Source organism: Phocoena phocoena, chromosome 3, assembly GCF_963924675.1.
Source record: "Phocoena phocoena chromosome 3, mPhoPho1.1, whole genome shotgun sequence".
In the NCBI taxonomy this organism is placed as follows: Eukaryota; Metazoa; Chordata; class Mammalia; order Artiodactyla; family Phocoenidae; genus Phocoena; species Phocoena phocoena.
This window is the reverse complement of record NC_089221.1, coordinates 30,244,496-30,270,578: the sequence shown is the minus strand read 5'-3', so window position 1 is coordinate 30,270,578 and position 26,083 is coordinate 30,244,496. Positions and strand designations below refer to the sequence as shown.

At 42.7% G+C, this 26,083-nt stretch overlaps 1 protein-coding gene across 4 annotated transcripts in view; it reads right to left on the bottom strand.

Moving 5' to 3' along the window:
- SLC1A3 (solute carrier family 1 member 3) overlaps positions 1–26,083 on the bottom strand; it is a 74,197-nt gene that overhangs the window by 10,887 nt on the left and 37,227 nt on the right. For 3 of the 4 annotated variants that reach the window (XM_065874161.1, XM_065874162.1, XM_065874163.1), the window contains 2 exons: positions 6,052–6,256; positions 2,665–2,707 (listed from right to left, as the gene is read on the bottom strand). In XM_065874161.1, coding sequence (XP_065730233.1) covers positions 2,665–2,707; positions 6,052–6,256 — 248 coding nt within the window. The remainder of the gene's footprint in view (positions 1–2,664; positions 2,708–6,051; positions 6,257–26,083) is intronic. The other variant, XM_065874164.1, reaches the window with a different exon arrangement.

The following is a 26,083-nucleotide window of genomic DNA, read 5'->3' as shown; positions in this document are numbered from 1 at the left end:
TCACAATAATCCCTTTACCCTCTACGGGTTCACGTGAGGGGATCATGGACAAATCACCTAACATCCCCTTGCTCATATTCCACAGCTGTGAAACAGCGCTAACTGTGCTGGTTCCACCTCACAGTGTTGTCGTAATGATCAAATTAAACAGAATATATGAGAACATCTGGTAAACTTTAAAGCACTATACTAATGTTGGCTAGTGGCGCTCAATAACAAAGCCCTTCAGGGACTGGACTTAGTTGGAGACTTTGGTGAATATTAAACAATTTAACATCCCCAAAACAACATTCTTCAAAGTATTCCTGATAGTATTAGTTCTTAGGAATAGTTGTGTGAATAATAGTTGAGGATGACAACCCAGTTCTCAAGTCTATAGAAGAGTCTCCTCTTATTCAAGAGATGGTCTTTTCCCTACAGCTTCTGCATAGAGGCCCCAGAAAGAAAAGGCTGAGTGTATTACTGTGGCTATTTGAAACAATTACGCCCATCTCTCTATGATTTTTAACGAGAGCAGAATTTCTGGCCTTCACATTGATGGGGGTAAAGCACCAGAGAGAGTAATAATCTATGGATGTTGACTGGATCTAGAGTCTAGGTGAAGAAAGCACAGCTGTACACGAAGGGCTGGGCCATTTCTCTACCAAGAGTAAATGGAAGACATTTTTGTCCAGTGGGAAGGCACTATTCCCAAACAAGGACATGGCCAGCTGTCAATACTGTAGACATATTCCCTAAACAATCAGTGGCACTGCTCGTAATTTTAACAAAGAAACGGACACCTTTTTGTCAGTCAGCTCTCAAATCTCTATTCTACTGGGGTGCTTATGCATTTTATGGATTGTCTAGGGTGAATTTTCAATCCCAATTAGCCTTTCCTACACCTCCAACTCTTTCCCCTTAGACACAGTTTGCAGCCTACACAGAAATTGCAACCTCATTTGCATTCTGATCTAAGACAAATAGATCCGGGATGATACATTTGCTTCCCTTTCAGAATCCTGTAAATGCAGTCCCAAACCAAATCTTCATGAGTCAGCACTTTTCCCAGCGTTGCTAGAAATCAGCATTTTTTTTTTTTTTTTTTTTTTTTTTTTTTTTTTTTTTTTTTTTTTTTTTTTTTTACGGTATGCGGGCCTCTCACTGTTGCGGCCTCTCCCGTTGCGGAGCACAGGCTCGGGACGCACAGGCTCAGCGGCCATGGCTCACGGGCCCAGCCGTTCAGCGGCTCCGCGGCATGTGGGATCTTCCCGGACCGGGGCACGAGCCCGCGTCCCCTGCATCGGCAGGCGGACTCTCAACCACTGCGCCACCAAGGAAGCCCAGAAATCAGCATTTTTGATGTCACCTAGTGCCAGCTGACTAACTGGAATAGTCAGCTCCGTGGTGCTGGGGTTGGCTGGTTGGGTTGAAAGGGGTTTATTATTTATGATGATAGTTGTTTTGAATAAAGAGAGTTAGATTTTGCCCTTGCAGGCTTTTTTTGTTTTTTTTAAATAAAGAAGGAATTTTGCAGTGCGCACATGCATTGCCTATTAAAAATGGTCAATACAAACTTTAAAAAGGGAAAAAAGCAAAGAGCGTAAAACCTGGTCCTCCGTGAGTTTGGAGTTTGATTTTGTTTGTTTTACAGATCCCAAGCACAAGGGTTAGGGAATTACAACAAGGGTGAAGTGACACCATCTGGAGAAATGTTTGGGAGCTATTATTTAACAACTAGAATGTCTAGTTGTTTCCCTTTTAATATCTTGGGCAACAAAGCTTTTTTGTTCAGGTGATGTTAGAATGAACTTTACTAATTTTATCCCCTAATAGTAAAATGTATTTGTGTCTTCAACACAGAGAGCCAAGGGTTGCTTGGATTTGGGGCTAAAGGGAACTGGATTTCACTATGGCCTCCTGCTAGGTTTCTCATCAGCCTGGATACCCCTTCCCAGGAAGCAGAACAGAATGTAGAAGCAAAAAGAGGATGGAATTTGAAATCAACACAATGAATTTGAATTCAGGTCTGCTATTTACTACTTGGGAAGTCTCACACCTACTACATAACCTCTCTGAATTATCATAGATAAGTTGTCTCATCAGTGAAATGAAGACAATGATACCCCTCATATTATGTGAAGAGTAAACATAACATTAGTGCTTGGAAAAGAGGGGACATTCAATACATGATGGTGGCAGTGCTTTCTGATGTGGCTCCTCCTTTAGAATCTCTAAGGCCCTTAGTAGACTTTTAAAAAAACAACCCATTGATTTTTAAAATCAAACCCAGAAACTTGAATAATCTCCCTAATCTTTAAAGCAAGCTGTAAATATATCTTATACTGGAGTTTGCTTGCTTGGTGAGCTTTTGTTTATGGGCTATGGGGGAGAGGAGAGAGAGTCTCCTGATTGGCCTTCTTAATAATTAACAGAGACTTAATGAGTCATTTGTATGCAAGACATACAGTGTCTGGCGACTAATAAAGCCTTCAGTACAGGGAAGACCACCCCCACTCCTTTCCCAATTCCCCAGAAAACTCTAGTGCTTTCCATCCACTTGGCAAGAGAAGTGTTTCTTACTACAGAGAAATGGGAAAAAATTAAATTAAATTAAAAAGAGAACTCTACTCTGTTTGGTACACCAAAGAGGAATTTTAAAGGTGAATTAGTAGCTGTGTTTACCTGTTTAAAGCAAGCTTCCACCAGATTTGGAGGGAACATATTCCTGTAAAGAAAATAATGGTCACTTGAAAAATTCCCAAATAATAAATTAGCTCCTTAAATACTTTTTCATTGTGTCTAAGGTAAAGATTGCACTGAAATAAGCAGCAAATGGAAAAAGAGAAAGATTTTGGTGGATCTTATGAAATGGGACATAGGTCATCCCTCAGTGTGGCCCATGTAGTTCAAGGAAGTTCCAAATTCAACTCATCTGTCCTTTTGTCAGACAATGGGATTTTTTATTCCAACATCAAACCCTGCTCCTAGGAAAAACCCAAGCGAGAATGGAAATGCCTTTTATCATAAGCATTCTGGTTAACTGAGGTATTATTCAATAATGGCCATTTTGGTATCATGCCATGTGTTTAAGGACCAAGTGCTCCGTATCAAATGTCATGGTTAGACTGTTCTCCACAGAGTCCTCCCAAAGGCTCTCTGGGGGATGAGATATTGACTCTGAATTGCTAGAGCTTCTGAGGCTCTTTGGTGACCAACAGGGAGAGGGCCCACAAAATTTGAACTTGAGGCCCATGTGGCAGGGTTTGTTACTGCCTCAGAGCAGTGTTTGTGTTCATGGTGGGGAAGAAGTAAGAGGCAACACTCTCGCTGGGGAATCTCTAGCCAGCTGTATGACCTTGGCTAATTCATGGCACCCAGGTAGGTCTCAGCTGACTCACCTGTTAAAGAGGAGATTGGATTAAACTATCACTAGGGCTCCAAGACTAAAGACTGCGGGAGAAGGAGACATGACCCAGGCAGCTGGAGAGTCTGAGATTCCAGCAGGTGTGTGTCATCAATCAGATTTTAAGGTTATAAACTCTGGTTTCTTCCTACTGCCTAGACCAGGGGTCCCCAGCCACTGGACTGTGGAGCAGGTGGTGAGCAGTGGGCCAGCCAGCAAAGCTTCACCTGCCGCTCGGCATCGCTCGCATTACCGCCTGACCATCCCCACTCCCCAGCCCCCATCCATGGAAAAATTGTCTTCCACGAAACTGGTCCCTGGTGCCAAAAAGTTGGGGATCTCTGGCATAGACCATCCTGTTTCTTTGTCCTTCCCATCTATGCTCTATGGGTCTGTTTCTACAAATCCTGAGAGAAAAGTGAGTTTAGGAGATTCCAAGATAAATGCTCGAACCAGGCGTCTGGGTGGGGACAGGTTAGTCTTGCACTTGTCACTGGGGCAAGGAGAGGCAGAAACACACCAGACAGAGAATGAGAAGATCCCAATTCTTTAAATAAGGAGTAGAAATTATACAGAAAGAAAATATAATAAAATACCCCTAATCCAAACTCCCTGAGGGTAAAGTTCCTGAAAAAAAATGGTGAAAAGCCTTAATTAATCGTACGATTTAAATAAAGTCATTATCATTGGGTGCCAGCTTGGTATGAAATAATACAGAGTGGCTTGTTACCTTCGGATAATTGCGATTAACTCCCTGAAAAGCGCTTTCAGGGAGGTACCGTGGGGCTGCCTTGTGCTTACATACAGATGATACAAAGTCACTCATGGTCAGAATTGATAGGTGCTGCTGAAGGACCCTTTGTTGCCCAAATCACTCTTAAATCTACCAGCCACAGACCCATTCCTTGAGATGGCACGTGAACTCAAGTCCCTAGGGGGAGGTTCTCTCAGATAGTCGGTGGGGAATCCTTTAAAGTAGGCATCTAGGATTGGTAAGCCAGTCTGCAAGTACGTTGTAGAGAAGGGAGGAAAGGGCTAGGTTTGGGGAGGACAGCCTGGGTGGGCTACTTGCTGGAGGAATGCTAAGCAGGTGGGGCACTGAGAGGTCCGTGCTGGGATATCTTCCATTTGCCTTTCTCCATCCACTCTCCATCCTGCTCTGTGCCTGGGAGGCTGACCCCTCACCTTCTGGCTTCCTGTTGGGTTTGTCCAGTGTGAGGCGCTGACAGATCACAGGGCAGTGGGAGGAGAGAAGTGGACGTATATATTCTTCCGGCTCTCTCTCTGGCAGGTTGGGCAACAGCTTCCTCCCTCCAAATTAGAGCTGTAGCCCCTATCCTGAGGGCCCTTTGCCTCAGGACACAGCCCGTCCTGACTTCCAGTAATGGCTCCCTTCCTTTCCTCAGAGCCACAGGTGGTAACAAAACAGCTTCCTATTGCTGTTAGTCCTCTAGTGTCTCACCATCACTTGTAGGTTCCCTTTACCCTGCCCACACCTTTGCAAACCCTGTTCAGTGATCCTTCTGGCCTTGCAATATGCTTCCTACGAGCAACTGACCGATGCAAAGGCAAGTGTGGAGAGAGAGCAGGCAGGGAGGTGCCAGGCTCAAACTTGGGCTTACTTCTCAGTTCTGTGTCCAACATATTCTATCCTCAAGTCTGTTTCAAGTATTAGATAAGCTAATTTGTAATCAGTGTATGGTTTGTGTATAAAACAGTGCTAAAGAAGCCATCCTTTAGTCTTTTATTATTGATCTGCCAAATCCTTTCTTCATAAATAGTACAAAAGGAAAACCTTGGGACAGGTATGATCAGATGATCTCTAAAGTCCCTTTTGGAAATAAATTGTGGTGTACAATGGATGATGATACAGATCACAAGTTCCAAATTAGAAGAGTCCAATGAACAGGCTATACTTGAAAAAAAAGTAGCCTTAAAGAGGAAGACTTGAGAAAAGTAGGTCAAGAATTGTTGAAAGGCATTATGTTAAGTGAGATAAATCAGACAGAGAGAGACAAATACTATATGATTATCACTTATATGTGGAATCTAAAAATTACAACCAATTAGTGATTATAACAAAAAAAAGAAGCAGACTCACAGATATAGAGAACAAACTAGTGGTTACCAGTGGGGAGAGGGAAGGAGGGGCCAATATAGGGGTAGGGGAGTAAGAGGTACAAACTATTAGGTATAAAATAAGCCACAAGGATATATTGTATAATGCAGGGAAGAAAGCCAATATTTTATATAACTATAAATGGAAGAGAACCTGTAAAAGCTGTGAATCACTATGTTGTACACCCGTAACATATGTAATTGTACAGCAATATACTTCAGTAAAAAAGTCACGCACACAAAAGAACTAGTAATACTGCAAGGTGCACTGCACAGTTGAGAGGATGTCTGAGTGCTCAGATTCCGAATCCTAAAAGCAGGGCTCTTAAATCCTTATCTTCTCCTTGCTCTTCTCACCTCTTTCACATGAGATCAGAAAACGGACACTTACTTCAATTTCTGTTAGAAAGAGGTAAAGATGTGACCTTCATTTCAAGCCCAGCGGGACTGGTTCAGTCAGATACCTCTTCTAGGGTTTGATCAGCTCCCCAATAAGAGGGGTTGGGTGGTCAAAATATACCCAAAAGGATGGGCTTGCAAGGACGTACCTGATCAAGTCCAGGAAGGCGTCTGCAGCTGTCACTTGTACAATTTTGCCTTCTCTGTGCATGTTTTCCTTTGTGCCCTTCCCAGGATGGATGATGATGACAATGATTATGCCAATCACCACGGCAATGATGGTCGTAGTCATGTAATAGACTACAGCTCGCATCCCCATCTTCCCTGACGCCTTACTATCTAGGGCCGCCATTCCTGGGGAAGGCAAACAGAAGGAGATTTTCAGCAAATCAGTTCAGGGAATTTTCCAGTGGAAGGTCACGGGAAGAGCATTTCCTTCACCACTCCCCTACCCTCTCCCACCCAGCAATGGGATTTTATACGTGTTATGAGAACTTGGCACCAAATTTAATCAGGCCGTCAGCAAAAGGTGAAGGGAAAAAGCCATGGAATGGCTAGGCATCAGCTGTGTCAGCAAACACGTGATCACCTATTTTCTGCCCCAAGAATTGATAGCATGTGGCTCTCTGATGGTTTGAAGGGGCAATCAAATTCTTTCCTAGGTTGCTACTAGTTGGGGAAGCTGTGTTAATTAGTGAGTAGTGTGTGTGTGTGTGTGTGTGTGTGTGTGTGTGAAGAGATACCTTAAAAGATTTCTGGCAGAATAATCTAAGCATATCTCAAGTTCTGAGCACTGGGCAGACTCACACAGATTAACTGCCATTAAGTTCTTTTATAAGAATTATTATTTTATGTATGTACTTGGGAGTCTTCTTTTTGGATATATTTACGTAAAATTTCAGCTATTATTCTAATCACCTACTGATTTACCTTCAATTTACATTTAAAGTAGGCCAAAGTTCTCAAATATCTTTTCTATTGTTTCATTTTATCTCATCTCATCACAATTTTTAAAAAAGAATCACGTGGGTGGGGTTCTTCTCATTTTTGCACTCTGTCTTCCTCCACCTTGTCCCGTAGGCCTGGAGCATCTTATCTCATGTGAAACATTCTTTCCCTCATTTTTAGTACATCTTCAAAATCTACCTCAGGCAAGGCATTATCCCCTGTGAGAGAGGAGGTATGACTTTGAAGGTTTCCCTAACTGCTCTAGCCAATGGAACACATCTCCATACCTCTTGGGATGGAAAAAAATTGGAAATGACCCAAAACTCTCAAGAGATTAAGTCATCTTAATAATAATATGGGCTCTTCTGTTTCATTAACCATTTCCTCACTTCTCTTCCTTCTTCCTCCTCCCCAAATCCGCTAAAACACTAAAATCCAATTATAGCATCATCCAATTATAGTTAATCAAACTATTTTCCTTACTATTTAAAATCATGATTCTATAAATGTATTAAAAGTTTATACTGTATTTCAATGATCAGTATCAGATTCTAATAGTGGTTCAACATGCAGGTAGTGACCCTGTTCATACCAATGTATTGATATTTAGAGTAAGGTAAAGTATTGAAAAAAATAGTGTCCATGATTGCCAGATACCTCGCTGGGTTTGCCCCCAAATCTTGATACAATGGTAATGAGCTCTATGGGAACTGAAGCCATGACCTTCAACTTATAATTTCATGTGTATTGAATCATATCATTCATAATTTTCATAATAAGCACTTAGTACCTGCTACGTTCTTATTTTTAACAATTTATAAGGCAGATTAAAAAACAAATAAGTAACTTTCTAAGGTCTTAGTTAACAACAAGTAAAGTGAAGGGGGAACTTGAACCCAGATCTTGTGTAATTGAATTTAACGTGCTTTCTCCCCCTGAGAAAACCAACTACAGTTCCCACAAACAAGGAGGCCAAATTTGACTTTAACGCATGAACTTAGCTTCTTTTATCCTTGCCCTGGGTTTCTTGAAACCCAGGATTAATACCCACTTATGGGGGAGGCGCCACTTCAACACTTCACCATCATTAAAAATGGGCTAATCTGTTCTCAGTCCAAGTGGTCCCATCCCCCCAGGTTCATTCTCAGGTCTCCATCATATCTCAAAACATCTTGGCTTTCCTGTGCTTGAAATCATTTCTCCCAGAAGGGGCCCACTCTCTTTCCCACCATTGCCTGAGCTTGTCACCACTGAAGCCTGCAATTCTTCGGTGGGCGAGTGGTGTGGGCACAAAAGGCCGGATATCTCTGCTAGGGGTACCAGGCGGCAGTATTTTCTTCCTCCGAGATGCTTTCTTTCCCTCTCGCCTTCTATTCTGTGGTGCTGTTCCGTTCTCTCGCCAACTCTTCTCTGCCGCTCCTGCCCACTATTCCCGACCTATAGCTATTCAGAGAGAGCGCTAAGTGGTCAAGGCAGAGCACTGGAAACCAACGTGGCAGACAAAGGAGGAGGCTTAAATCTCCCTCCCTCCCACCATGGGGGAGGGATGGGGAAAATTATACCAGAATCCACAGCTACAGGGCCATTGGCTCCAGGAAACAAAGTTTATAGGTGTTTTTTTTAAAGAAATAAAGTTTAAAAAAAATGAAAACCGATAAGAAAGTATTTTTTCCATATGCTCTAATTCTGAAATAGATGAAGACAAACATTGAGGCATTTTTTAGCAATGAGCCCAGGAGAATCAACAGTCAAATGAGAGGCCTCACCAACCTCTGCATATTGACCTTGTTCCTCTGAAAGAGAATAAAGCAGCAGCTCCGATCGTTTCAGCGGAAGAGGGAATGTGTGGGAGTATCTTCATTAACTGATTCTCCACGTAGGTCCTTCCCCTAAAAGGGGTCTGGTGTCCCACAGTGGGGCTACCTGCCCACTTCTGCTCAGGGTACCCCAGCATCCCCTCTCCTCCTTCCAATTCTAACCACTCCCCTTTTCTCTGAGGCAGGCTTGTAAAACTAAAGGGACCACTAGAAGCAAAGCCACACACTGTCATCAGGGCAACAGCAGGATGGATGTGGACAATCTGTCACAACACTGGGCCTAAAAGAGAATAGCCTTGATGCTGGTGGAGTCAAGAAAATGGAGGAAGAGCTCTGGAAGGCGAAACCCCACATAAGCAAGCTGTCATTCTTCCTGTCTCTCACCCAGACTCTGTGACCATCTTCTTTCTCCAGCCTCCTGAAATTCCAGACAAAGCTCTACACTAGAGATGACACGCGTCTGGGCACAAGGGTAAAGTACTAAATCACTTTGTAGAAAAGGGAACTCTGGTAGGAAGTGCCCTAAATGTTTGAGAAGGGAAAAGTTTGCATTGAGCCTTGTCACTTTAAAATATATGGAAGAGGGGCTTCCCTGGTGGCGCAGTGGTTGAGAGTCCGCCTGTCGATGCAGGGGACACGGGTTTGTGCCCCGGTCTGGGAAGATCCCACGTGCCGCGGAACGGCTGGGCCCGTGAGCCATGGCTGCTGAGCCTGTGCGTCTGGAGCCTGTGCTCCGCAACGGGAGAGGCCGCAACAGGGAGAGGCCCGCGTACCGCAAAAAAAAAAAAAAAAAAAAATATATATATATATGTATATATATATATATATATATATATATATATATATATATATAAGAAAAGGTTACTGTGGTGAGGGGGAAAGAGGTCCCTTGGGTATGTAGGTACTTGTGGGAGTATGTTATGACAACTATGTGTTCATCTAAATACGTATTTGAGAAACACATTCCAGAGCAAGTAGTAAAGATAATGATCTTGACTGGTCCCTTTTGCTTCATTTGATCTGGTCTTAGCTAAACCAGCTCCATTCAAGACATCCTGACATCTTTATTATGAAAACAATCTGTCATCAGAATTGAGATCCTCTTGAAACTTAGAGAAATACTGTATTGTCTATTGCTACAAATTCTGTGAGAGTTCTTCCAATTACAATGACATGTTTGTAGGTTTATATGTTTTGTAAATATTCAGTTAACTTTTGTGCTGGTTCACTAACTCACCAAATTCGCCCTCTTATCAATGGCACATATTCATCTAATTTCATGATAACTGTATGTTGTAGATATTGTTGACACCATTTGAAAGGTAAAGAGACGAGGCCAGAGATGTTAAGTAACTTGTCCAGTGTTGCACAGCTAGCTAACAGCAGTGGTAGGATTCGTACCCACAGTCTCAAGGGAGTACCCTTTCCACTATACCTCAATTCTAATGGACAAGCTAGGAGTCACCCACATTTCATTTGCTTGTTATCCATGCTAACTTTCTTGCTTTTGAGTTCAATATTGAAATAAGCCACCTGACTGGAAGAAAATTTGACAAAGGGAGGTAACTGTGGAAAAACTCTGACCTTCCCCACCTTGAGGGGAAGTAACACTGGTCACCGGAAGGACTAGCCAGAGAGCTGATCAATGAGTTTAAATTCCTCTCTATTCCTAGAAAAACAGCCCAGAGCATGTTCTAATGGAGGGTGGAGGGTCATGGATATTTGCTGACTGTGGGCACATGGGTCTTACTTTCTTTTCTAAAAATCAACCTGTCAATAACTGGTCATCAAGAAACTAATCCATCATTCATTCCTGCAAACCTATTATATGTTTACCAATGAGTATGGCATCTAAGAAAGATTGAACAAGACATTTTCTACAATGTAAAAGATTTAGACTTTTCTTCAAAATACCTGGGTATTTTAGGCAGCGGTCACTCTGAAGAGAGAGGAAAGGAAGAGAAGAGAGTGTCTTGATACAAATGGGTCAATATGCATTTACCTCTTTATTTATGAAGACAGTCTTTAGGTAATCAGTTCAGCACAACAGATGTGCACCAAATTCACGTTGTTGGGGTGGGGTGGGGAGGGAGTGTTTCCTAAATATGTGTATAGAACTCTCTAAGTCTATTGTAAATTAGATTTCTTCTGGTATAATATTGGTATGACTTCTCAGATAAATGAAATATGTATTCAGTCAAGTATGAAAGGGTAACATCAATAATGTCAAGTTCCCAAGGCTCTATTATTTGCATGGATTTTATTCTCCCATCAGCTAAAAATCTCTTATACATTAATGTGTCTCAGTCTGTTCCCCCAATAACTCCTATTTCTGGTTTGAAATGTGAAATCTAAAGAAGAAGCGGTCTGTTATGAATTGTCTTTCTACTCGTCCTCGTGGTGTTTCATTGTTCTTCCAGGGCCACTGGATCAGTCCAGAGAGGACGGAAAAGGGGGGATGGCAACAGCTGATTCAAGAATATTGTCCTGTTTCAGTTGTTATTTTATTTTACATATACTCCTTCTCCACCATGGGCTTCTCAAACACTCATCTAATGAAAGCCGCCTGTTCTCAACCCTCCTAGAATTTCAAGATGGGCAAACTTACAAGGAAATCAAGGATGAGCTCTAGTATGTACCGTATTCATTTGAATAAAAGGTAATGATTTTTTAATAAGAAAGTTAAGCTCTAGAAATACAATATACCTCATATTTACAGACTGAAAAATGAGCTCTTGTGTCCTAAAGCAGCTGCCCATTTCTGGAGCAAGGGCACACTGGAACCCTCAGCAATGGACAGTGAACAGGAGAGCCACAAAGCTCCGAGGAAAGGCGGTGAGGGGGAGGGAGTGAGTGTGAAACAAATGACTTTAAATCTCTGTCTAAAACTATGCGAAGGTTTTTTTCACTGAAATATTGTCTCTGGCTTCTTTATAGACTAGATTGGAAAAAAAAAAGTTCTATGATTCTAGGGGTTCTGGAACAGAAGGCAAATCTTTAAAAGTTAGGTTAGAAACAGTATCATAAGGGGCTTCCCTGGTGGTGCAGTGGTTAAGAATCCACCTACCAATGCAGGGGACATGAGTTTGAGCCCTGGTCCAGGAAGATCCCACATGCTGCAGAGCAACTAAGCCCGTGCACCACAACTACTGAGCCTGTGCTGTAGAGCCCATGAGCCACAACTACCGAGCCCGTGTGCTGCAACTATTGAAGCCCATGTGCCTAGAGCCCGTGCTCCGCAACAAGAGAAGCCACCGCCATGAGAAGCCTGCGCACTGCAACGAAGAGTAGCCCCTGCTTGCCGCAACTAGAGAAAGCCCATGCACAGCAACAAAAACCCAATGCACCCAAAAAATAAAATAAATTAAATAAATTTTAAAAAAACACGAAAAAGAAAGAATTCTTAAAAAAAAAACTATCATAATTTTGCATCACAATGAATACGCTGGTTATAGCCTCAGAATTTCATCGAAGAGACAATATTTCAAACTACTTGAGGCCAACCTCAGGCATTTTTAGAAGCACATTCTTCTTTTTTTTTTTTTTAAATCTGCCTCCTTAATTAATTAATTTATTTTTGGCTGTGTTGGGTCCTCGTTTCTGTGTGAGGGCTTTCTCTAGTTGTGGCAAGCGAGGGCTACTCTTCATCACCATGTGCGGGTCTCTCACTATCGCAGCCTCTCTTGTTGCGGAGCACAGGCTCCAGACGCACAGGCTCAGTAGTTGTGGCTCAAGGGCCTAGTTGCTCCACGGCATGTGGGATCTTCCCAGACCAGGGCTCGAACCCGTGTCCCCTGAATTAGCAGGCAGATTCTCAACCACTGCGCCACCAGGGAAGCCCCATAGAAGCAAATTCTTCTTTAAAAATGGTGGTGCAGTGATTAAGAGTTCCGGCCCTGAAGTTAGAATACCTGGATTCCACGTCTAGCTCTGGTACCACGTGACCTCTGTAAGCCTCAGTTTCCTCATCTGTAGAATGGGAATAAGGAAAGCTCTCTCACAGGGTTTTCATGACATTAAAGGGACAGAAAGCACTTAGCATAGTGCTTGGCACATAGTAAGCATTCAAGAAACGTTAGCTGTTATTATTATTAATTAATCAGACAAATAATAAGCTACTCTCTAAGTGTTATTTGACCTGTCTGAGCCTCCATTTCACCTAGACAAGAAGATAATAATACCCACATTGCAAGTGCAGGGAAAACTTACGTAAAGAATCTGTACAAAATAGGCCCTTGACAAATGTTAGTTATGATTATTATATGACCCCCTCTGCTAGAATTTTAGTGCCAAGAGAGCAGAACCATATGTCTTATTCATTGATGTAGCCTCCTTGCCCAAAACAGTGTCTGCACAGGAAGGCGCCCAATAAATGTTTGTTGAATAGTCATTCTTGCCACCACTGCGGCTGTTATGCCCGAAGGAGGCCACACACTTTTTAAAAAAGCATTTAGATTAGGCTCCTGTTCAAATGACGAGCACTAAAGTTGCTCTTGTTTAAAGCACTCTGCAATGCGGACTCACCAATTTTGACTGCTCTTCCCGCCAATTAATCCAAAATAGTGAGATTCCTTCTATCTTGAAGAAGGAGAGACAGACCTTGTGGGGAGCGACCCGGTATCACCTGGAGCTTTATCTCCAGAGCTGGGAGGTCATCAGAGCAGGGCAGGAGGGGCGGGAGGCTGGCACAGCTCCATGCAGAGAAGGGAATGGAAGAGGGGGTGGGATCTAACACGTGCTTAAGTGGGTCACGGCTAGTATTTTTATCCATTAATGAAAGAGGACAGAAAACAATAGAGTGCATACATGGGGTAAAGGTATTGTTTTGTGAAACTTTTTTCAGCTCTGTGTGTGTATGTCCGTGTGTAGCCAGATCACAGTGTAAAATACATTTGTGGGTTCTGGTAAAAAAAAAAGAAAGAAAAAAGGTTTGCAAACACTGGTATCTACCCCCTTTCAGTTAATAGTAGAGGCTTTAACAAGGAGCCACGAGCTATGGGCTTCCCTTCCTCTCACCTTGCTTCTGATGCCCTCGGGCTGCCCACCCACCATACCCAAGACCTCATCCCATCTCACTAGCGGGGACCTAGGACAGGACGGTGCTGATTTCTGGAATCTGGTCAACTCATTTGAACAGAAATTCTACAGATATTGTAACAAGGGAAAAAGTTTTAGAAAAGGTTTGTTTCGTGGAATATTGAGCAAAGAAAATTCTTTTACTTTAATCCGTGATTCTTTTACTTTAATCAATGATTCTTAGTGAAGAGAGTTAAACCATCTCCACAAAGAGCTGAGAATGATTTTGTGGAATTCACAGTCAATTAAATCACAAGTATTCTCACATGGGTTTTCACCCTGGCCAACTTTTCCTTCCCGTTATGGCTGTTCACAGTCTCACAGAACTTGACATTTCATTCACCTATAACACCACTTAGTTTTATGAAGTTATACTGCATGAGAACGACAAGGAAGCTTCCTTACAAATTTACCACTTGTGATGGCATTTGTCAGGCAAGTTGATTTTTTAACTCGACCCTTACAACTTGTCAACGAGTCTTTTTTTGAGCTCTAGTGTGCATTAGTAGAATGCAGTGTGGAAAGGTAAAAGGGAAACTTTCTCTTTCAAAAGAGTGTTAAATAGAAAAACTAGCAGAGCAGACACTAGTATCATTGGCAGAAAAACTCCTATCATAAATCACCTTTTATTCTCACTCTGGTAGGACTGAGCAAACGATCCCTTTTCCCTGGCCATAGACATCCTTGAAAATGAACTTTCACAGAAGGAAGCAGTGAGGGGAAGCAGAGGCCAAGCTTCAACGGCTGCTACCTCTCACGTCCAAGAGCTTCTGGGTCCTTCCCCTTAACCTTTGGCGGGGGGTGGGCAGGGAGGGGGACTGCTTCTCCGGGGTACCAGCTGGTGAGGCCCTCTGAGGGGTCAAGCTTTGCTCTTCTCTACACTGGCCTTAACCACCCAATAGCCTCATCACAGCCTGACACAGCCCTGCCATGAATGGTTCCAGTAACGCGGGAACCTACCGCACCGCACCGACCCCCTCTCTCTCTCAGCAAGGTCGCAGGAAACTCTGAGAAGGGCCAGCTCTGAGTTTCACGTCTCACAGTTCATCGCTGCTGGCGCGAGCCCCATGGAGAGGTGACCGTTCACCCCACACACTAGCCCATCCTTCGCTCACGGTATTGGAATGTGCCACACAATATGCTTTTTTTGAAGAGGAACCAGGGAGTCGTTCATCTTCTTTATGTGCACTAAGCAGAGCAAGAGGGAGAGGCGAGTGGGACCCACGATGAGCTGGGGAGTAGTGATTAGTAACAGCTGACAGCCTCAGACCGAGACCCTTTCTTTGGTTACCTCATTGTGTAGCAGCTGAGCACAAAGGAATGACTGTCTTTTCGCCAAGACTTAGAAACCCAGGACCACAGAAAATAGCAGCTAAAAGAAAAAGCGTGGGTTGGGTGGTTAGGGCAAGGGCCGATCAGACGACTCTTGGTTATACCTGTGAAGCCTGGCTTTGAAAAGAGACCCCTGTGATGTGGAAAGTCATACCCACAGGCAGTGGACCTTCAACCAGCCCCCACCAGGAGCACTGATGTGAATGGGGAAAGTAGGTGACTTCACTCACAACAGAAAGAGCACGCAGAGAGCAGCAAATTGCTCTGGTTTAATGAGAGGAAGTTCTTTGAGGGCCAGAGCTCCAGCCCCCTCTGCCTTTGCAAAAGAATCACGATTTACAACCAACCACCGGATGAGTTGTTTGCAATTTCCGTAACAGCCCTCTTTACTTGGGGTTGTCTAACTTGCCATGGAAAAGACCTTTATGTTCTGGGCCTCGTGCAATTTTCTTAAGAAGGTGGTGATCAAAACAGCACATTTTCTAAAATAGCTAGTGGGAAGCAGCCGCATAGCACAGGGAGATCAACCCTAGAGGGGTGCGATAGGGAAGGTGGGAGGGAGACGCAAGAGGGAGGGGATATGGGGATACATGTATGCATATGGCTGATTTACTTTGTTATACAGCAAAAACTAACACACCATCGTAATGCAATTATACTCCAATAAAGATGTTAAAAAAAAAAAAAGCACATTTCTAGCTGGCAGGATGCTGAATGGGACTGAGTTCTACCACTGGGCCAGACTTGTCCCAAGCTAATCAAAGGGCATCACGAGTTGACTGCAGAACATGTCAGACTCAAGGGGTGCTCTATTCTTCCCGTGGAAGGCCTGTCCCTTGCAGGAAAAAAAGGAATTGAAAGCCTCATAGAAACTGAAAGCGACATATGGACATTAAAACCCAAATCCATCTGGCCCAGATTCCCAGAACAGTTGAAGCAGGAGTGTGACTCCAGGCCTTGAGGAGGCTGGGAAGCAGCAGAGATTCCTGGGGCCAAAAGTGTCGTACAAACTATGCGACCCAAGGTCCACCCCACCCCTCCACCATCAAAAGATTCTGGAACCATAACCCAACCTGAAAACTCTGCAATGAACTGAGGTTAAGTTCTGTTGCCTGAAACTGAAATTAAGATATTTTTAAAAGGTAAATTTCTTAAAAAAAAAAGAAAGAAAGAAAGAAAGAAAGAAATAGTTGAGAGTAAAACATGTTCACCTCAGCTATTTTCTGAATTAAATCCAGAATATGGAATCTTATATACTACATAAAAGAATAAATTAAAAAAAATTCAAGTCCACATAGTATGAGTGTGTTTCGTGGTTGGTAATTGCAATCATCGTTGCTTTTGTTGTGGTCATCCATTTGCAATGCTTGGTGTCAGTTTATTTATCTCTTGTAGAAATAAAATACAGTGTGTGTGAGTGAAAAAGAAAAAAAATTCAAGTCCATGTTTTGACCAGTTAAGAGAGTATACAAAATTAAGTCTTTGGGGATAGAGTTGGGGTTGAGGAGAAGAGGTTGCTAGTGGAGATAAGAGAGTTGAGGAATGACAGATAAGAAAGGGGAGAGAGAAAAGAGAAGAAGGAAAGGGAGACTTAAAGCAGAGACGTATGGGATGGGGAAACAGTTCAGAAGGTGCTTTTATCTCAGTCAGCATATTTCTTGGTATGGCCAACACACCTCCTTTCAGTTCTGATTAGTTTGCTCAGCATTTAAAAGTTCATCAATTGTTCTTATCTAATCTATAAAGGAATAGTTGCACCCAGGGAGTGGGAGATTATGCCCCCAACTACCTGACCCTAACAATAAAGCAGTATCACTTCGAAGAGTGAAAAAGACTGTGAACTCTAGAATTGGTTGGCTTCCCTCATCTCTGCCTTACATAAGTCAGAGAACATTCCCTCCTTGGAACAGGAAAAGCTGCATTTTTGCCCCCAGGGCCAAGGGCGACAATGTAATTGAATTATTCCTGATATATTCCACTAGAAGTGGTGTAACACTTTACAGCTTTTTTCCTTCTACACAAAGAAGTTAGTTTTGCAGCATCAGTTTCATATTTTGATTTTTTTTTTCCATGGGGTATTTAGGAATTTCAAAAAATTCTCCGAAGAAAACTGCAGGCAGCCCCTTATATCGAATTTCGCTTATCTTGAGTAGACTTCAAGGAGCTGGAGGATGTCAAAGAAAAGATGTGGAAATGACATTTGGTTGATTTTGAGACTGACGGTGCATGCGCTGGATTGGTAATATTATTCTTTAACTTGGAATTTAGGGAGAGGGTGGGTAACGATACAGTCACCAGTGTTTGGAAAAAAACACAACTAGTGGATGGGCACATTGGAGTAAAATTTGGTAACACAGAATGGCAAAGAGAGAGGGGGAGGGAGAGAGAGAGAGAATATGAACTGGGGACATTGTCTTTAACAAGGAATATGGGATAAAAGATTTATAAATAAGGTAAAGAAAAGCAGGTACGAAACATTGATTTCAAGTGACTAATTCAAATGACTATGACTGCCCCATCACAAATAATGGAGAGTGGCAGTAAGGAACTGAAGTTATATTAAGGGTAACTTACTTCTTTTGAAAGTGGCTATACTAATTGCTTTCATAGTTAAAAATTTCTCACTTACGTGTTCACTCACATTTCATTAAGGACCTTCTCAATGCTCTGGCCAAAGACATGATCATTAAGGCCCTCATGCATTTAGTAAGAAGTAAGACTTAAAAATATATTATTGTGAGACAGCCTGAACAAATGAAATGCATAAAATTATCCAGCAGAATGATTTGAGATGGAATTGGAAGGAAAATAGGGACATTTGTTGGCATATCCTGCAAGGAAATGATTGTAATAAACTGAAAGGTTTGCTTGATTTGAATTCTGGCTCCCTTACTTGTTAGCTTGTGACTGGTCAAGATATGCAACCTCTCTGTGTCTCAGTAAATGAGGGATAATAATAGGATTTACTTCATGAGATTGTTCTGAGAATTAAATAAATTCAGCATGTGATGCCTTAGAACAACATCTGGCACATATCTTAGCCATGATGATGGTCATTTTTTTGTTTGTTTGTTTTTAAAAAATACTTTAGGTCTGAAAGACTCCTTGGAACACTACTGTAAAATGTGAGATCTCAGTAGGTAAAATTAGACCTTATATTTCTAGGCACGTGCTAAGTGCTTTATCTGATTTAATCCTCTCAAATGACTTGCGTGGTTGGGACTTAACAATGGTCAATAACCATTTACAGATTAGGAAACGGGGAGGTGACACCACGGGCTCAGATCACACAGCTAGTAAGCGGCTATTGTTGGCATTTCAACTCAAATCTTTCTACCCCCAGAACTGCCCTGGAGATTCTTTGTAAAATAAAGTCTTCTCTGTACTGGACTTGTATCAATTGTTGATTTGTCTAATGGGGAATTCTGACAAAAATCTGTTAAATTCGTATTGGAAAGGATGCCTTACATCATAGTAAAAAAGTCTTGAAAGTAAAGCAGTGATGATGAGCGGCTACTGTCAAAGCAGTGGGCAGCCTGCACTAGAATTAGTCTGATACCTTGTTGAACTGGAGAGTCATAACATGCCAGCTTTATTCAGAAGTTGATATACTAACAGGTATCCTAAATCAAAGAGAAAAAAGAAACCTCAACCATGGATAACTGCACATTGCAAAGGCCTTTGGCTAATTCCTGGAACTCCCAGGTCTCTTGGTGAAGCTGCAGTATTCCCTCCACCCCATACCCTTCAGAGTGGCAGTTATCAAACTTTCTCTGACCCCATCCATGGTGGCACTCACCACCTCCTAGGCTAACTCTTCACTGTTGGGCAGCTTTGATTTTTAAAAACCGGTGCTTAAAAAGAACTGAAATCTGGTTCTTTATATTGCCCCTGAGATACATTTTTGCTTCTGGAGGAACACAGAGCAAGTCCGGTCCACATTTATCAGAGAGACCTCGGTCTTCTTTTCTCCAGACTAAATACACATCATTTCTCCAACTGATCCTCATGTATCACTGTTTTCAGAGGTTCATCAACCCGTAATCCTTCCCACTGCCTACCGATTGGGGCCCTCATGCTCTGATCCAAACCTTCTTTTCTCAGCTTCATTTCCTACGAGGGCCGATTCTACCGTATTCTTCTGGGCAACCTAGACTACTCAGTATTCCCTAGACACGACTTGAGTTTTCCTGTCTCTGCATCTTTGCTTTTAAGGCTTCTTCTGCTCTTGTCCTCATTTCCTGTGGAAATCCTCCCGCCGGTCCAGCTCCTGAATTCCCAGAGCACTCTTTTTGTGCTTCTCGGCTTCAGAGCCGGCTTTGTTTTACAGTCATGTCTGTACCTGTTGGGCTCTCCATGAATATTTTCAACTCCTTGAGGCTAGAGACTGGTAACGTCTCTTCACATCTTTATTCTGCACACCGGTTAGCACATCACCTGCCCCAAATAGATGTCCAATAAATGTGTCTTGGATTGGATTCAACACCCTCTTAGTAGATACCCTGCTTTGTCAAAGGTGCTCCCGAATGTGCTTGGCACTAAACAAATACTCCCAAGGCGCTGTGACCACTGCAGAGTACAGCGAGCTGTTTTCATAATTCTACCGAGGAAGCACACGACTCCGTTCATTCATTTTTAGCCACCACATCCTACTGTTGGTTCGCATTAAGCTTTTAGTCACATTAATGGCTGCCAAGCTCAGTCGTTCCCCATCCTGTGATTGAATCTTTTGAATCTAAAAGCAGAAATGTGCATTTATCCTCTGCTCAACTTCATTTTGCTGGTTTCCGTGCAGCACTGCAGCCCACTGAAGTCATTTTGACTCGTGCTCAGAGGCATATGCGGTTGAAGCCATTCTATGGGGGCTTATATCATCTCAAAACACAGTGCAGGTGCCTTCTGGGTCTTTAAGTTGTTGATTAAAAAAAAAAAAAAAAGGAACAGGACAGTATTTTCTTTTATAAGTACACTAGGGTACTTTACCAGGTATCTTTCCAGGTTGCCGTGGAGCCTCAAACACTCTTTAGATCTAAATGTTCAGACAGTTTCAAGTCCAGACCACCGTTTCATTAGGTTCTATTTTATTGTTAGAGGTATTATAGAAGACTTTAAAATTTCAGAATAACCAAAATAAATTGTATCAGGAATTCCACAGCCAAATATTATTATAGGAAGGGAGTATTTTTAAAACATAAAGAGATTCCTTGTAGTATAGGGAACTGTCACAAGATGTTTTGTGAGAATGGAGTAAGCCTGACTTTGTAACGTTAGGAAATAACTCTCTTTTCCTAAAAGAACCAGTAGTATCAATCTAGAAAATTATGCACTGATAAATATTTTTCTCTATTAAATGGGAATGTAATGTCATTGGGTAGATATGTAAATATGCCAATACAAAAAAACATAAGTTTTTCAGGACTTCCCTGGTGGTGCAGTGGTTAAGAGTCTGCATGCCAGTGCAGGGGACATGGGTTCGAGCCCTGGTCCAGGAGGTTCCCACATGCTGCGGAGCAACTGAGCCCACGCACCACAACTACTGAGCCCACATGCCGAAACTGCTGATCCCGAGTGCTGCAACTACTGAAGCCCATGCACCTAGAGCCCGTGCTCTGCAACAAAAGAAGCCACCACAATGAGAAACCCGTGCACTGCAACGAAGAGTAGCGCCCCCTTGCTGCAACTAGAGAGAAAGCCCGAGCGTAGCAACGAAGACCCAACGCAGCCAAAAATAAATAAAATTTACAAACAAAACAAAAAATGTTAAGTTATTCATATGAGAAAGAAATAACATAATAATTATTTAAGGCTTCAGGAAAGTTCACTGGATAACTCATTGGCAAACAATTCTGAATTTGTTACATTGATCATTAAAAAGCCCATTATTTAAGTGTATGCCTTTAATTCATCTTTACATTTACTCCTTCCACCAGTAACATATCAGCTTGTGGTTTTACCAGGTATGCTCAGTTCTGAACATACCTAATGGTCTGTATTTATTGCTCTATGTCCAGTGGCTATCACAGCAGGGATCCAATAGATATTTTGTTGAACGAATGATGAGTGACAAAGCCTGCAAATTCAGCAGGTAGGAATAACTAAGCCACTATACTCAATCCACAAATCAATGAGCTATTTATGTAATATCTACTATAACTCGTCACTGTAACTAGGGCTGAGATGCAAATGTCCAAACAGTAGTTCCTATTCTCAAGGAGTTCCTTCGTTGAGTAGACAAGTCATATTCTCACCAAATAATCAAATGATCAACCACACGTGACATAAAAAGTTAAGTGTACAAGTATGCGAAAATTGGAGAGAATATTTACCTCATGTGGAGAAAGGACTTTATCATAGGCAGTAAAATTAAGGCAACAAATGCACTTTAGCATTATAAATCGATCCAGTACAAATCTAGTGGCCACACCGCATGACACTACAGAGAGGGGGCTTTTGTGACAAATAGATCTGAGTTTGAACACAGGTTTGGCCACTTGCTGCCAGGGACACCTTGGGAAGTTTCCTCATCTGAAAATGGGGATGATAATAATGATCTTGCAGAAGGAATAACAAGTATGTGTGTTAAATGCCCAGCATGTCTTTTATACTCAGTAACTGCTAGCAATTAATATGCAGGTGAAATTTTAAAAGTCACTGACCAATCAAAGAATAAATCTTCAGTCAAGATCATCACTTCACCATTTTAAGGTAGAAGAGGGTAAACATGATCTGAATGGCAATACCAGTGTTCTCAGATGTTTTCATCTTCAGATGTAAATCACACATTATTTAGCCAATTTCTGAGGAATTACCATGTGCCAGGCTCTGTCCCAGACTAAGTAAACCATGTAGCACTGTCTCTAATTTGCACACATCTAATGCTATGGAAACTTGATTGTAGAGAACACAATCCCACAGGAGAATCTGCAAACACCCCTGGAAACCCAGTCTGTTATCAAAAAGCCAAAATTAAATGCTTAAGACTGGGGCTAGGTCATGGCTAAGGAAAGTGAGTCCAAGAAACCAAGAGGCTCAGTAATGTACAAAGTGACACCACTAGTTAGCGGTGAGGCTAGAACAGAACAAAAGCTCCACCACGAACTTTGCAAAGTAGTTTAAAGCTTTGTGTTAGCACACCAATTTGAAACTGGTTAAGTTTACAACAAATAAAGTTTTCCCAATCCTGGAAGGTCATGAGCTTTTTTGGCGAATGGGTTTTTTATTCTAACGTAGAAAGTAAAGTGACTTTGTTTACTCAGGGTCATCTGCGAGCAGTTTCCTTGCTCAGAAATACTGACAAGCTGCAGCGAGCATGTCTTAGGAAGTAGCAAATCAGCTGAAAGGAGGTGGAGTAACACACAACACGATCTCTGAAACTGGCTTCCAATTAGTGACAGCCCAGGCATGGGTCACTGATGAGGCCCGCGCCAAGGCTGAGGAAATGATCCTCTCTGGTCAGACGCGAGATGCACAAGCAAGGGAAAGGCCTTTCACCGAATACTCTCCAGCAAGGAAGCCAAAGGGCGTTTGAACTTGATGTTTACAGCATCAAAGCAGAATCCGAAAGTGGCTGTAATCACTAACATTAGTCCCGTGCCTGCAATTCACACAGAGTACCCTCGCAGCCACGATCTCAGCTGAGCTCACCTCAGGGTCCTCCCACGTGGCATGGACAACAAATATTTCTATTACTATCGCTACCGTTATTTCTACTCCATTGGTAAGCCTTGAATGCCAAAGCAAAGACTTCCCCCATAGCTAAACAGTGCTGAAAAACTAGTCTGGTATGAAAACTAGTCTGAGAGTTCCAAAGTTTGTGTTCTTAAGAACCAAACAGGGATTACCACGGATACATGCAGCCGGAGGGAGCCTCCTCTTCTTTGATCCTATACTCTGCACTGCTCAGTTGGCCCCTCTTCAAGTCTTCAGAATTAAACATCTCATCTCTCCACAGAGCAAGGACATCCAGAGCCCAGAGTCCCTGTTTAACAGCTCTGTGACTTCCTTCTTCAGCACCTAACACAGCTGATGGGATGAGCTCAATACTGGATGAATTAACAACCTCACCTAGACGGCAGCCAAGGTGCCTGACTCAGAGCACAAAAGCAGTGAGGACACGGAAGGGAACGAAGCGTAAAAACATATGGTAGATGCTGTCAGGACCTATTTGCCGAGTATCCAGTGAAAGCACAGAGTCAGACGAGGTTTGACAGGGAAAATAAAGGAAGTAGTAGGGCCCGTGCTCCCTGAGAAGTGTATCGACAGTCTCGCTGAGGCCGCAGCACGTGAAAATGCCTCATGAGGGCTTGTGGGATAACTTCCAGATGAGTAGAGATGTAAAATATTTCAAGTAGGGAGATAAACGCGTAAAGAAGGTGAACAGAATAACCATTCACTGGGAATCAGCACACAGGATACACAAACGTGCTCCTTAATCCTCCACCGAGTGTTTGGAAGCATGAGAACATTTCCACTGGCTTATCCAATGCACTGAGGGTTTTCTGTCTGCACAAAGTTTTCTTTACGCTCCTGGAGGGGCATAGGAACCGCTTCCGAGGGAGATTCTGACATTGAAGCTGATTAAGAAGGAAACAGGAACATTCTGCTTTTTCCTTGGCGAACCATCCTTGGCTCATTTGAAAGAAATTTATTGAGCGCTTATTGTATGCCAGGCCCAGAGCTACAGACAGAGCTCCAACCCAGGGCTGGTCTTAATGCTCACAGGCTGGCAGGCAGAGCAGTGCTGGGGGAGCCACATTCTGGCAGAAGAAAAGAGGAGCACTGTGGAAGGGGAGCTGGGGAACTGTGATAACCTGTAAGATGGGGTCCTGGCAATGCTTGCCTTTGCTGTCAGGACAACTGGAAAAGCACATTTAGAAAGAAGGAGCAATTTTAGTGCCAAATCAGATCTGCCTGTGCATGTTTACCAGATTGGACTCTGACAGCCAAGGATTTAGCAGTGATGTCGTCAGAACTAATAAAACAGGTTAAGAGAGCTCACGAGGGCTAAGTGCGGAGTCAGGTTAGGTATTTCTGTGAACGCTGGAGCACATCAAAGGCATACAGGCTGTTGAAATTCTAATTGGGAGACATGAGACAACCCAAAATTTGAAAACTAGTACCCCTCCCCATGCTGCCAAACACCTAGCATCTGTTCAAATCTATTATAAACCATTTCCTCAGGGAGGAAGTGAAAGAATTGCATGTAGCTGCCGAGACGTGTGCTAGCCGGGGATGCCGCTTCCACGCTGTAAACTTATGTGTGAACTTATTCATTAAGGAATGCCATTCCTGACCACGGACCTGCTGCAAAATGGACGAGGAGTTCAGTCACAGAGCACAGGTGAAGTCAATGCCCCGAAGACATCATAAAACAACTTAGGAAGTACGTCTTAGAAAATGCATTAAAAAGCAAACTAGCAAATTAATCTCACGTTTGGTTTGTGAAGCTGTAGCTATGCTCTCCAGTGGAAGCATTTCAATTTTCAGCACCCTCTCCCTAACCATTTCAAAGCCTGCAATTCTACAGTAGTCGAGTCAGTTGTTCTAATCGGACTTTTCAAGTTTTTAACTTTATATGGTTTACTGGTACCTAAAAATTGCTCTTGGTGAAATTTTCTTCCACTGGGCATTTACCTCCTAGAGTCACTATGGGAGGAGAATAATAAAGTCATGTGATACGGCAGCGTTAGTAACACACAGCTGTATTGGGTTACTTTCATTTTACTAAACATTTTAGGCCAGGTCTTGCTCCCTGGATAACTCTGGGAATCCTCCACAGGCACGCAGAAGACGTGAATCTAGCTCTTTGTGTCTGTAACTGTACACCTGCTATTGATGCAAAGGATGAAAAGAAAAACACCCAAAACACATTGTTCTATTTTTAAGCTGTTGTACTCAGATCCTGGGGAAGGAAAGATGCCCTTTCTCCCCTTGAAAATTACTGAGAGCCAGCTATTCTGCTGTAGTGTAAATTCAATTTCCAAACATTGAAGACAGATGATCTTAAGCACTGAGGGAGAAAGTATGGAGTGTGTGTGTATGTGTGTGTGTGTGTGTGTGTGTGTGTGTGTGCGCGTGTTTGTCTGTAGATGTGCGCGCATACCAGTTGGAGCTGGGGATGCCAAAATAAATCTTTCCACACATCCGGAAATGCCTATCAGGGAAGCAAACTAGCTGGCAATCAGAAACTCCCATGTAATGCTCACTGTTTTAAACGGCACACACTCTCATGTCCTAGGGCAGAATTGCATGCCACGGCTTTAGAAGGCACTCCACCAAATACTAACTGAAAGATTGAATCAGTGAATCTTTCCAGAAAAAGCATGTTAAAGCTCTCTTTGCCTGTTAAAAAAAAAAAAAAACAACACACCAACTGCATAAATTGGCAGTAGGGTGCAATATTTCTCTAACCCAGGAGTCCAAATGTTGGCTGTTCTGGTCTGATGCTACTCAAGGACACAGTGGAATAGTTTCAGGAGGATCTGGGTCACCTTGGAACTTTGATGCTTCTTCCCTCCTGTATTAACCTCTCTGAAAAATGGTATGCAGGGTATAACACTTTTTACATCCGAAAGGAGACTTTCATGACTTTTTCTAAAATAACTGAAGACTCTCTGGGATCTCAAAACATGATTGTTGCCAGCCCCCAGGGATGGAGTGCCAAACAAAATGGTCCCTCGCTTTCCTGAAACTTACAGTTGGCTGGAGGAGGTGGAAAATGACAATGGGGCCACCTGGTGACACAGCACAGGTAGGAAAGCGTTCCTGGAGGAAGTGACATTAAAGTAAGAACTGAAGGGAAAGGAGGGGTTTCAGGTAAAGAGTCAAGGCAGACATGGGGGAAGACAGTGAGAAATGAGATGGAAAGAGACAAGCAGGAGCCAGGCTCAGAGTTCTGACCTTTATTTCAAAAGCAAAGTGGGGAATTTTAGCAAGATGATACAGTCTTCAGGTAAAAAAGCAGGTCAGAAAACGGCAAGTCCCCATGGGGAGTGGGGGGAAGGCAGGG